General features: G+C 46.3%; 1 protein-coding gene across 2 annotated transcripts in view; it reads left to right on the top strand.

The window, feature by feature from the left end:
* The window catches only part of CCDC40 (coiled-coil domain 40 molecular ruler complex subunit), a 188,852-nt gene that overhangs the window by 66,972 nt on the left and 108,228 nt on the right, over nucleotides 1–13,652 (top strand). For both annotated transcript variants that reach the window (XM_077459623.1, XM_077459625.1), the window contains exon 7: nucleotides 5,678–5,835. In XM_077459623.1, the coding sequence (XP_077315749.1) occupies nucleotides 5,678–5,835 (158 nt within the window). The remainder of the gene's footprint in view (nucleotides 1–5,677; nucleotides 5,836–13,652) is intronic.

Here is a 13,652-nt window from a genome sequence, read left to right on the forward strand (position 1 = left end):
TTCCTCTGGGAGTGGTGAGGACTCTCCTGAATTTCCCTTGTCGGTATTGGCGGGGGAAACTCGAGAAACTGGGGAGGAGCCAACATCCTCAGTTGAAAACATGCCGTCTGTGGAGTTTTCGGATCTTGAGGTTCACAGGGAAAATTTTGCCACAGAACAGTTAAAAGACCCCACCCTAATAAAGGCACGGGAAAATGTGGTGAAAATAGATGGCGAGTTAGTGAACCCAGATAAGACTTGCACTTACCCGTACTTCACTGTGGAAAGGGACCTGCTGTATCGAGTGGCTCAAAGGGCAGAAGAAACCATTGAGCAACTTGTGGTGCCCAAACCTTACAGGGAGTTGGTGTTAGAATTGGCTCATGGACACATTCTGGGAGGTCATCTGGGGACAGAGAAAACCAGAGAGAGGGTATTGCAGAGATTCTATTGGCCTGGGGTCATGAAGGAAATAGAAAATTATTGCTCCTCCTGCCCTGTGTGTCAGAAGTCGGCACCTATGCCACATTTCTGTAACCCACTGGTACCTCTTCCTATCATTGAGGTTCCCTTTGAGAGGATCGCAATGGATTTGGTAGGTCCGATAATGAAGTCTGCTAGGGGGCATCAGTACATTTTGGTTATATTGGACTATGCCACCCGTTATCCGGAAGCAATTCCTCTCCGAAATACCTCGGCCAAAACCATAGCCAAAGAGCTATCCCTTGTTTTTAGCCGCGTGGGTATTTGTAAGGAACTGCTTACGGACCAAGGTACACCCTTTATGTCCCGGGTTATGAAAGAATTATGCAAGTTGTACAAAGTGAAGCAATTGCGTACATCTGTGTATCACCCCCAAACAGATGGGTTGGTTGAAAGATTCAACAAAACCCTAAAACAAATGTTAAAGAAGGTGGTGGATATAGATGGAAAGAATTGGGATTGTCTAATACCCTATCTGATGTTTGCCATTAGGGAGGTACCCCAATCCTCTACGGGTTTCTCACCCTTCGAGTTGCTCTATGGGAGACACCCAAGAGGGCTGCTGGATATCGCCAAGGAAACTTGGGAAAATGAGAGTTCTCCTCACAGGAGTGTGATTGAGCACGTCGCCCTGATGCAAGATAGAATTGCACAGGTAATGCCAATTGTAAAGGAACATTTGACCCAAGCGCAGTTAGCACAGCAGAGAGTGTACAACCGTGGGGCCAAGACACGTACTTTTTCCCCGGGGGATAGGGTCTTGGTCCTAGTCCCTACGGTTGAAAGCAAATTTCTGGCCAAATGGCAAGGTCCATATGAAGTAATTGAAAAAATTAGTGAGGTGAACTACAGGGTTAGACAGCCAGGAAGGCGAAAGCCGGAGCAGATCTATCACGTCAATCTGCTGAAAGCCTGGAGGGATAGGGAATCCCTAGTCGCAGAGACTTTGTCACAAGTACAGCCTGATTGCTTAGTTCCTGAGGTTGGAATAGCAGACACCTTATCGAAACCCCAACAACAGGAGGTTAAAGAGTTTGTACTTCGTAACAAAGATTTTCTCTGAGCTTCCGGGACAAACATCTGGCGTAGAGCATGACATTATCACCCCGCCAGGAGAAAGGGTAAAACTAAAACCTTATAGAATACCAGAGGCCCGACGGGAGGCAATACGTGGGGAGGTTCAAAGGATGCTGGAATTGGGTGTGATAGAGGAGTCCCAGAGTGACTGGTCCAGTCCTATTGTACTAGTGCCCAAACCTGATGGGAGCTGGCGGTTTTGTAACGATTTTAGACAATTAAATAAAGTTACAAAATTTGACACCTACCCCATGCCACGTATAGATGAGTTGATTGACCGGCTGGGAACAGCCCGATATATGACAACTCTTGATCTCACCAAAGGGTATTGGCAAATTCCCCTGGCCGAGTCGGCCAAGGAGAAAACTGCGTTTGTAACCCCAGATGGGGCATTCCAATATAAGAGAATGCCGTTTGGGTTACAGAATGCACCGGCAACATTCCAGCGGAAAATGGATAAGATTCTGAGGCCCCATCAGAAATATGCTGCAGCTTACCTGGATGATGTGATTATCCATAGCACAGACTGGGTCTCACATTTGCCAAAAGTACAAGCAGTCCTAGACTCTATCCGGGAAGCTGGGTTTACGGCCAATCCAAAGAAGTGTACCATTGGACAGGAGGAGGCCAAATATCTTGGGTACACTATTGGGAGGGGGGTGATAAAACCCCAAGTCAATAAAGTCGAGGCCATACAGAGTTGGCCACGTCCCAACAGCAAGAAACAGGTACGAGCCTTTCTGGGAATCGCTGGCTATTATCGACGATTCATTCCCCATTTTGCTTCTCAGGCTGTGCCCCTCACCAACCTGACAAAAGGGAAAGAGTCGGTTATGGTTAAATGGTCCCCAGAGGCTGAGGAAGCATTTCAGTCCTTAAAAACAGCTTTATGTAGCCAGCCAGTGTTGTACTCACCAGACTTCTCTAAGGACTTTGTTGTACAAACTGATGCATCAGACGTTGGGTTAGGAGCAGTGTTATCCCAGGTCTGGAACGGGGAAGAACACCCAGTCATTTACCTCAGCAGGAAGTTGAAGTCCCATGAGGTAAATTACTCCACGATTGAGAAGGAATGTTTAGCAGTGAAGTGGGCTCTAGATTCCCTTCGGTACTATCTGCTAGGTAGGCACTTTGACCTGGTGACTGATCACGCTCCTTTAAAGTGGATGGCTCAAAACAAGGAGACCAATAGAAGGGTAAATAGGTGGTTCCTGGCCCTACAGGAATTTAACTTTACAGTTAAGCATCGCCCTGGTGTTAAAATGGGGAATGTGGATGCTTTGTCTCGGATACATGCGTGTCTGGCTACTTGTGTTACAACCCCAAGGTTGAAACAAGAGGGGGGGGTATGTGGCAGCACGCAGGTAAAATCACCTGGTTGTATTCAGGATGGGAAATATGTGTGTCCTAGATTCAGGCTGTATGCAGACTTTTACAATTAGAGGGGAAGAGTTAATGAGCCCAGCTGAATTAAGTGGGCTCATTAAGGCCTCTACAAAAAACCCCAGCATGCATAGGGAGATGCTCCATCCTGGAACCAGTTTTGTGTGTATAGACTGGGGAGTCTGAGATCTGTTCTGTGCGGTGAGTTAACGCCTGTGTGGCAAACCCCTACAATGGCTGCACCCAGTTGTTAGACAGGGAGTCTACGTGTGTAGTTAGAGGTCAAGCTGACCAGGATTTATTTTCTTGTTTTATTTTGTTTGGCTGTTTATGTATCACTGCATGTAGCCTAAATAAACCGGATCTTTTGTTTTTTGAACCTACACCGCTGTCTGCTGTGCCTGACTTTGTGTTGTGAACCCATCCAGGGGGTCACACACACCCGCTACCGAGCTAACCCCTCACAGGAGCCACAGTGTGTCTATGAGATGGAGCTCCCCTAAAAACAACTTGAGGCTTATCTGGCAACACGGAATGTAGTATTCGATCATTTTTTAAGATGTTTCCTTATCATCTTCTTGACATTCACCTGTTGTACCGAAAAGGTAGTGAGGAAGGGAGCTAAGAGGCCAGACATCATGATGGGGCCCATTCTGAGTAGTTCTCTTCTATCCATACATCTAACATCGTCTAGAGTGTTTTTCAGAGAACTGATGGAATAACCCTTCTCTACAAATCTACTAGTGAGCACATTTGCCTATGTCAAAAATTTGTCTATATTAGTACAGTTGCGTCTGAGCCGTGGAACTGATATATGATCTTTTAGATCTGATCAGGTACTATCTATACCTTTATTGACTTATTGGTTTAATGAGTGTGACACCATTACCTAATATAATTATTATATAATTACTATCTATACCTTTATTGAATTATTGGTTTAATGAGTGTGACATCACTACCTAATATAATTATTGGGGGTTAGTGTTAAGTATTTCATTATCAGGGAAAATCTGTACTCTGACATGTCCATGCCAACGAATGTAGTGGCAAGTAATTTATTAATTGTCCAATACCACTTCTGCAGTGGTTTCCTCACCACTCCCTGAAGTATTATTAGACCAAGAAATTTTCAAATGTCATCTTTGGTCACTGGTTCCCACTTTTTACTTCTTGAAAACTTCTAATACATAGTAGCTTGTTGCTCTTGGTACTGGTTTGTCTCCGTAACAATTTTTTCAATAACCTCATCGGTCACAAATAGTTGTAGGCATGCCAAGGGGTTGTCATCTTCAACATCCACTTTTATACTGGGTGCTCCAGTAATTGGAAATCTTGTTTTGATCTGTACTGCAGTCAATAGAGCACCAATTTTGCACATCACTGAGGTCATTCGCAAAATCGACGCTGTCATCGCTTTCCGTGTCTGATGACGAATTTCCCCACAAATCACTATTGCTCAATTCTGCAAGTGATTCTGATGCGCTATTGATGTTTTCAAGCTGGCCATAAACCGCTTTTGATGTAGAGGCACGCTTTTTGGATGCCATGGTCATTTATAAGTTTGCAGGCAGAAAGAATGTTAGAAAGAACAATAAATCTGCAGGCAGGGCACTGGACAAAGCACTTGGGACAAACTGAGGTAAAATGATTTGATACAGTAATGTAATCCAATAAGATTACGATGTATGTGTTTTATTTTATACTTTTTGAAATTGCCGCTGGGTTCCGCCCCCATGCGTCGCGATGCTTGAAGGGAACAGAACCCAGGACACAGAGCATTGGGCGGAGTATTTAGCTGCCGGACACAGCGGGAGTACATTGGGGAATCCTGGGCACAAGGTAAATAACCTCTTCCTGGATCCTGCGATGGTACTGAAATTTAACCCCAGGCCACACTCAGGAATGCCACCAAGGAGGTTAAAGTGATTGTAAACGATTGACTTGTAAAATAATCAGTTTAAAATAGAAATGAAAGGCAAAACGTTTTGTATAGATATAAAAAATATATATATATAAATACAATTTTTCCCTTTTTTTTTTAAGTGATCCCCTTACCCCTGTTCTCAGCTGCATAAGTTCTGGGGGAGGAGAAGCAGCAGCACACTGAGCTTCCCAGTGAATGGTTGTGCAGCGGGGGACGTGTCAGGACAAGTCTGATCATTGGAGGAGAGCACACTGAGCTCCCAGTATAGCTGGAAAACTGACCTTGGTGTGTTCTCCTGCTTAGTGGGGTCAGTTTTAGATAGGAAAGCAGAGGGTCTGACAGGAACACCAGGGATTTCACACAATGGAAGCAATACAAAGAGAACAGGATACTTTCTCATAAACCTATATGGTACAGAAGGCACATATCAGGAATATGAAGTGTTAGAGATTCCGATGGAAAAAATTTGAGAGCAGGATCTCAAATTTTCCGACAACAAAATCCGATCGGACTTTTTCTGATCATTTGTAGAGAATTCCGATCGGACAAAGTGCCACGCATGCTCAGATCAAAGTACGAGAGCAAAGCTATTGGCTACTAGGCTGAACGTAGTCCCGTTGGAATGAACGAACGTCATCACGTTCCGAATGATCGGATTTTCCGACAACTTTGTCCGACCGTGTGTTTGCAACACCAGTTTCTGAAAAAATCAGACCGTGTGTACAAGGGCTTGGGGTAATAAGCGCTTTACGAACAATGAGAATAGCCATGTAAATCATACTTTTGTGCCAAACAAGCATTTATTCACTAATCACCCTTTTCCTTTAGTGTCCTTTATGCAAGCAGAAGTAGAAGACTTGGCACTAAGTTTGTTCTACATGGAGAATATGAGCCGAGATGTGGCTTCAGACATCTCAGTGATGAAACGTGTCATGAAAAAGTCTGAGGCAGAAAGGATTCAAGCAGAGGTGGAGAAGAAGAAACAGGTATGGCAGTCCTAAAAGTGTTCTAGGCTTGCAATTGCTTGTTGTGTACCTGCTTGTATCAACCGCCTTTGGGCTTGCATTGATGACATCGTTTTGACATGCTTCTGAGATTTTAAATTCATTAATAAGTGCATTTAACCTGCACTTGGCCTCTGATCCACAGTTGACCTGCTTCTAGGGGGTTCCGCATTCCCACATACTTAAATGGGAAGGCAGAACCAGCTCTAAGTGCACAAAAGGCCGTCAACACAAGCCCTTAGGGTACTGTCAAAATAAGCACTGTTACATATAGTTACATAGTTACATAGTTAGTCAGGTTGAAAAAAGATACAAGTCCATCCAGTTCAACCTTAAAAACAAATAAATAAAATAAAAAATAATCGTACAATCCAGATACCCAATTTTATGCCCACAATTGATCCAGAGGAAGGCGAAAAAAAAACCCAGCAGAGCATGCTCCAATTTACTACAGCAGGTGAAAAAAATTCCTTCCTGATCCCCCCAATAGGCGATCGGATTTGACACTGTAATGTTTTAATTTTTTTTGCAAAAGCTTTAATTTTTATTTCAAGATGCAACAGCATGTTTTACATTACAAAATCAAGAACCGATAACCATTGACATATCCAAATAATTCCATGTCATCATCAAACAACCTAGGGAAAACACCATGCCTATAGGTAAACACCACAGGGGGCCTAGGCCACCTCCGAGCACCCTGAGAGGCCAAACGTTTTGACTTATTGTATCCAAATGGTAAATAAAGGTTAAACAAAAAAGAGCAAGTAAATAGGTAGCTATGAAAACTTAAGTCTTTGGGCCCATCTCCCCCAACCCAACAGCACTGTAAATTTTAACATAGAAATAGTAAAATTAGCTTAAAGGTTTCTTTAACCGGTGTCAGCTGCATGAGATCATGTTACTATAGGTGATGCGCGTGGCCAGCTGGGGGGCGTGCGCACCTCCGTCTCCGATGATTGGATTAGATCAAGGGCTGATCAATCCCCAGGCTCAAGACAATGATATCTGGCCTGGACCTGGTGATCACTCCTGATGAATGATATAATTCCCCTGTCTGTGTAACTGTAAACACTGACGGGAAAGTGATGTCATCTCTCCTCATGTCGGTCTTTTCATTCCATACCAAGAGGAGAGAACATCAAACAGTGAGTTGCACAACACTACACTGACACCAGGTCACGTAGGCACACAATTCACCCCCAATCACCCCCCAGTTAACCCCTTCACCACCTGTCACTTTGTCACCTAGTACAGCAATCAGATTTTTTTTATCGCTGTACTAGTGTCATTAGTGCCAAAAATCAGTGTTAGGGTAATTAGTCTTAGGCCCAGATAGGTCTGGGGACCCCCCACCCCCCAATATAGGTTTAACCCCTTGACTACCCTCTGTCACCTGTGATCACAGTTTAGCTAGTTTATTTTTTATAGAGTCAGTGCACCCACCGTATTTTACCCAGTAAAGGTTTAACCCCCTGATCACCCAGTGGGTGGTCAAAGTTAGGTTTTAGCGTCAGATAGGGTCTGTGTCGCCCCAGGCAGCTTCAGATTAGTGCCAGTACCGCTAACACCCATGCACGCACCATACACCTCCCTAAGTAGTATAGTGCCTGAACGGATGGATATCTGATCTGATAATATCTATACTAGCGTCCCCAGCAGTTTAGCGTTCCCAAAAATGCAGTGTTAGCGGGATCAGCCCAGATACCTGCTAGCACCTGCGTTTAGCCGCCCAGCCCAGCCCACCCAAGTGCAGTATCGATCGATCGATCACTGTCACTTACAAAACACAACACACATAACTGCAGCTTTCGCAGAGTAAGGCCTGATCCCTGTAAATGCCAACATTTTGTTTTGGTAGTGTTTGAATCAGTCGCTAACAGTCAGGAGCTTTTTTTACCTGAGTCTCACTAGTGTACCAGTAAAATGACGCCAACATGGCAAATCGAAGGTACACTAGTGAAGAGGCCTACACGTTTCTGAGCATGATAGACAGTGAAGAGGAAGTCACTCATCTGTTAGATTCAGGCTCAGAATACGAACCTGGAGACAGCAGCGGCACCCTGACAGATGGCTCTGACGACAGAGTTGTGATCCCTGCCAAGGTCAGACGTACCAGACCTCGATCTTCTGCTGTCCTTGAGGTGCAAGAACAACAGGTCCCTCATATGGAGCAGAGAGCCAGTACAAGCGCCGCTAAATCTTCTGGTGAACTGGCAAGCACCAGCGGCCTAGTACATCCTGGTCATATATCCAGCACTGCAGTAACACTTGGTGATGTGGCGAGTCCCATAAGTGCAGTTCAAGCTGGCGAGCTGGCAAGCACGGGTGGTGTCCCGCTGCCACCAAGAAGAAGACAAACACAGGCCCGTCGAGCCCATAGTGCCCTTCCTGCTGCATTCGCCAATCCTAATTAGGAACACACCAATTCTGCAGCACCCCGTACTTCCCCCCCATTCACTGGCCAGCTCAGAATTCAGGAGGAAACAGTTGATTTTACTTCACTTGATTTTTATTCACTGTTTTTCACTGAAGATCTCTATAGATCTTTTGTGGACCAAAGCAATTTGTATGCTGGTCAATTCATCTCCGCTAATTCCCAGCTGACCCTTGGCAGAGATTGGAGACCAATTACGGTCTCCGAATTTGAGACCTTTCTGGACCTATCCCTCCTCATGGGTATAACCAAAAAAGAGTTGCGGTCATATTGGTCCACTGACCCAATTTCCCATATGCCTGTGTTCTCTGCCTCCATGACCAGGACACGATACGAGCAGATCTTGCGGTTCATGCACTTCAGTGACAATGAACTCTCGTCCTCGGGTTGACCCTGGATTTGATTCCCCCCTGCAAAATTCGGCCCCTTGCAAACCACTTCAACCAACATTTTGTAGCCTTGTTTACTCCCGATCAAGTTGTCCACGTTGATGAGTCCCTGATTAAGTTTTCTGGCCGCTTGTCTATCAAACAGTATCTTCCCAGCAAGCATGCCAGATACGTGGTCAAGATTTATAAGCTGGCTAAACATATAGTTTTATGGTTTACGAGGGAAAAGATAGTCACGTAGAGCCAGAGAACTGCGCTGACTACATAGGAAGCGCTGGTAAGATAGTGTGGGACTTGGTGTCACCCATATTCGGAAAGGGGTACCACTTGTATGTGGACAATTATTATATGAGCGTGCCACTTTTTAGTCACCTTTTGATTATGGAATTGGCGCATGTGGTACCCTGCGATCTAATCGCTGGGACTTCCTTCAACGGCTTGTAGAATCCCGACTTAGACGGGGGAGAGAGCCTGCTTGAGGTTTAATAGTTTGTTAGCAGTGAAGTGGAGGGATTCACGGAACGTTTTTGTTCTGTCCTCGCTTCACGCAGACACGGCAGTCCAAATTCCTACGGTGACTGGTGTTGTGGAGAAACCCCTCTGTGTCCACGAATACTACCTTAACATGGGAGGGGTGGACCTCAACGACCAGTTGTTGGCCCCGTACCTAATTGCCCATAAGGCCAGATGCTGGTACAAAAAAGTGTCTGTATAATTATTTCAATTGGCTTTGCTGAACGCTCATGTGCTATACAGAGCTTCAGGACGGACTGGATCCTTCCTTAAATTCCAGGAAAAGATCGTCAGAGCCCTTCTGTTTCCAGACGGTGCTCATGCCCAACTTCCCAATCCAAATTCAGTGAGCCGGCTGCAGGAGAGGCATTTTCCTTTTGTCCTCCCTGGTACCCCTACCCAAAGAAACCCCCAAAAAAAGATAGTGTCTGCAGCAAACGTGGATTAGGCATGACACCCCCGCTTTTATTGTTCCTCCTGTCCTGACCAACCTGGTCTCTGCATTGGTGAATGTTTCAAACGCTACCAGACACTAGTGGAGTTTTAGTGTATGGTACAGCACCACACAGTCATAGGCACACTAACACAGGGTCTTGAAAGATGTGATGGCCATTACATTTTGAGAGACTCTAATCTGCAATGTTCAGTTTACAGTTTTTATAAAAGTGGCAACAAAAAAGAAAAACACACAAAGCACAAAAAAAATCTAAAATAAAAAAATCCAAAAATAGTTGTGGTTGTATTTTTCTCCTCTCTCTCTCTATTGTTCGCTCTCTACTGTCCGCTCTACTGTTTGCTCACTATTGTTCTATATCAATCGTTTTCTCTATTTTTACTATGTTTTATTGTATTTGCTTTGCAGGTATGGTATGTCTTACTGTTATACTGTAATGTTACTTTGTTTTATTGTTAACCATCATTTGCTTAGCCGGTACACCATTCAGCTGCAGCACGGTTTTATTTATCTTGACAGCAACAGCGTTTGCTCCCACGAAACATAAAGCCATGACTCCAGCACTGCCATGGGTGATTTCACCGCCACAGTTAAATAAAAAAAGAGCATATTTGCCAAAGCATGGGGGCAGCAGGGTTGGAGGAGCGATTTGCTCCTAACATTAGGGACGGATTGCCCCCATGCTTCAGCATATATTTTTTTTTTAGGCACAGATTGCAATGTTTTATTGTATTTGCTTTGCAGGTATGGTAAGTCTTACTGTTATATTGTAAAGTTACTTTGTTTTATTGTTAATCATCATTTGCTTAGCAGGTACACCATTCAGCTTTCTCCCACAATACGTAAAGCCGTGACTCCAGCGCTGTTGGAGGTGATTTTACCACCACAGTTAAAAAAAAGAGCATATATGCTGAAGCATGAGGGCAACAGGGGTGGAGTAGTGATTTGCCCCCCCAGGCTTCGGCATATATGTTTTAGGCCATTCAGCTGCAGTACTGATTTATTTATCTTGACAGTAGGGGTGAGCTGAGTGTTTGAGTCGAACCCATGTATTCGACTCGAACACCGGCGGTTTGCCCGTTCGGCGGAACCAGAACGTTATGGGCCGTTCGCGCCGAATTCGAGTGGAGCTCACGGCCCATAATGCACTGCGCCATCGCAGTGCATTGCTGGCTGATGATTGGCCAAGCATGCACTATGACCCGCATGCTTGGCCAATCACAGCGCTGCCAGCGAAGGGAGCCATAATTGGCCATAATAGGCAGGATGCTCAGGGGGTTTAGTACACACCCCACACTATATAAGGCTGCCTTGCGTAGTTTGTTACAGCTCATAGAGATAGACGGAGAGACAGTGTGTGGTGGTGGTGGTGTTCAGGCAGCTGCAGCAGTTACAGTCGGTGTATTGTGCCACCTGCACAGTGTACACCTGAAGGTACCCCAATTGCTCGTGTTGTTCTGGTCCTATACCGCAGGCAGCTCCAGTAATTACAGTTGGTGTACTATGTCATCTGCACAGTGTGCACCTAAAGCTACCCCAATTGCTGGTGTTGTTTAGATCCTATACCACAGGCAGGCAGCTGCAGTAATTACAGTTGGTGTACTGTGTCATCTGCACAGTGTGCATCTAAAGCTACCCCAATTGCTGGTGTTCTTCAGATCCTATACCACAGGCAGGCAGCTTCAGTAATTACAATCGGTGTACTGTGTCATCTGCTCAGTGTGCACCTAAAGCTACCCCAATTGCTGGTGTTCTCATCTCCCTGCAAGCCACAGGCAGCTGCAGCAGTTACAGTTGGTGTATTGTGCCACCTGGTGTTATTCTGGTCCTATACCGCAGGCAGCTCCAGTAATTACAGTTGTTGTACTATGTCATCTGCACAGTGTGCACCTAAAGCTACCCCAATTGCCGGTGTTCTTCAGATCTTATACCACAGGCAGGCAGCTGCAGTAATTACAGTTGGTGTACTGTGTCATCTGCACAGTGTGCACCTAAAGCTACCCCAATTGCTGGTGTTCTTCAGATCCTATACCACAGGCAGGCAGCTGCAGTAATTACAGTTCTTTGTACTGTGTCGTCTGCTCAGTGTGCACCTAAAGCTACCCCAATTGCTGGTGTTCTCATCTCCCTGCAGGCCATTAGTATGTCTGAAAGGCCAACAAGGAGAGGCAGACAGTCACAAGCCAATAAAAGAGGGCAAGCAGGCTATGTGTCTGGAGGCAACAGTGCTGGTCGTGGACACGGTGCATCCTCATCAGCACGTGGCCATGGGACACGCTTGTCCTTATTTTCGGCAACTGAACATGTTGAGCCGCAACATGGTGAAGACTTGGTAGAGTGGATGACCAAGCCCTCCTCATCCTCCTAATCCTCTCTCACCCAGGCTCATGGTACTGACAAAGCAGCTGCCAACACGACCTCTTCCCTTGTCTCAATGGCATCAGTCACTCCTTCCCTAGACCCACCATGTACTCCTGAGGAGTCCCCCAACCTGTTTGAGCACAGTGTTGGGTACATGCTCCAGGAGGATGCCCAGTGTTTTGAAGGCTCTTATGATGATACCCAGCTAGAGGAAGTCAGTAGCGTGAACCTAGAGAGAGGGGATGCCCAAGAAGGACAGCAATCTGGCAATCATGTTCCACCAGCTGCAGCATACTGCCAGGTTTGCTCCAGTGATGAGGAGGGAGGGGATGATGAGATCACTGACTCCACGTGGGTGCCTGATAGGAGAGAGGAGGAGGCACATCTCCGAGGCAGGATGCCCTCCAGGGGCCAGCTTAAGGGCAGCACACCGACTGAATCACACCGCAGAGCTCCGCATGTGCAGGGTGCTGCCTCTGCATCTTATTCCAAAAGTTCTTTGGTGTTGGCCTTTTTTGAGACGAGTACATCAGATTGCACCACTGCTATTTGCAACATATGTCTCAAGCGTATCTCACGTGGCCAAAACATCAGCCGCTTGGGCACCACATGCTTGACCAGACATATGTTGCCCTGCCATGCAGTTCGTTGGCAAGCGTACCTTTAAAGACCCACATCAAACAACAAAGCGGACCTCTCTTTGCTCCTCACCAGCTGGGATCTCCAACCCCAGTATACCTTCAGTCCTCTCTGAAACCTGCACTGAGAGGAATGAAGGTGTAGAATTAGGTGTGTCACAGCCAAGTACTTGCGGGCACTCTGCTAGCAGTACACCGATGTCTGATTGCACCAGGCAAGTTTCCTTGCCCCAGCTGCTGGACCGTCGAAAGAAGTTCACTCCCAGCCATCCACATGCCCAGGGGTTGAATACTAGCTTGGCTAAATTGCTAGCACTTCAACTGCTGCCTTTTCAGTTGGTAGACTCGGCCCCCTTCCGTGAGTTTGTGCAATGTGCGGTTCGTCAGTGGCAGGTTCCCAAACACCACTTTTTCTCATGGAAGGTGATTTCCGGCTCTTTACCGGCATGTGGAAGGCAATGTCCATGCCTCGCTGGACAGGGCAGTCAGCGGTAAGGTGCATATTACCGCTGACTCATGATCCAGCAGGCATAGACAGGGACGTTACCTATCTTTCACTGCGCAATGGGGGACTCTTCTGGCAGCTGGGAAGGATGCAGGACAAGGTGCAGTAGTGTTTGAGGTTGTTCTGCCACCACGTCTCCAAAATACTACAACTGGTTGTGACACACCTCTCTCCTCCACCCCCTCCTCTTCTTCCTCCGTGGCCTCTTCCGGTGCTTTGTCCTCGGAACCAATGGTGCTCTGTAGGCGTTCAAGGGGCTACACAAGTACGCAGGCAAAAAGATGCCATGCTGTGCTTGCGCTGGTGTGCTTGGGGGACAGGAGCCACACTGGGGCAGATATTCTGTCAGCTCTGCAGGGGCAGGCTGAGAGGTGGTTGACGCCAAGCCAGCTTAAGCCAGGAATGGTGGTTTGCGACAATGGCACCAACCTCCTCTCCACCCTCCGACAGGGACAACTGACCCATGTGCCCTGTGTGGCTCACATCCTTAACTTGGTGGTGC

This window comes from Lithobates pipiens, unplaced genomic scaffold (genome assembly GCF_037356315.1).
Source record: "Lithobates pipiens isolate NorthernLeopardFrog02 unplaced genomic scaffold, aLitPip1_a1.2 Scaffold_28, whole genome shotgun sequence".
Classification (NCBI taxonomy): Eukaryota; Metazoa; Chordata; class Amphibia; order Anura; family Ranidae; genus Lithobates; species Lithobates pipiens.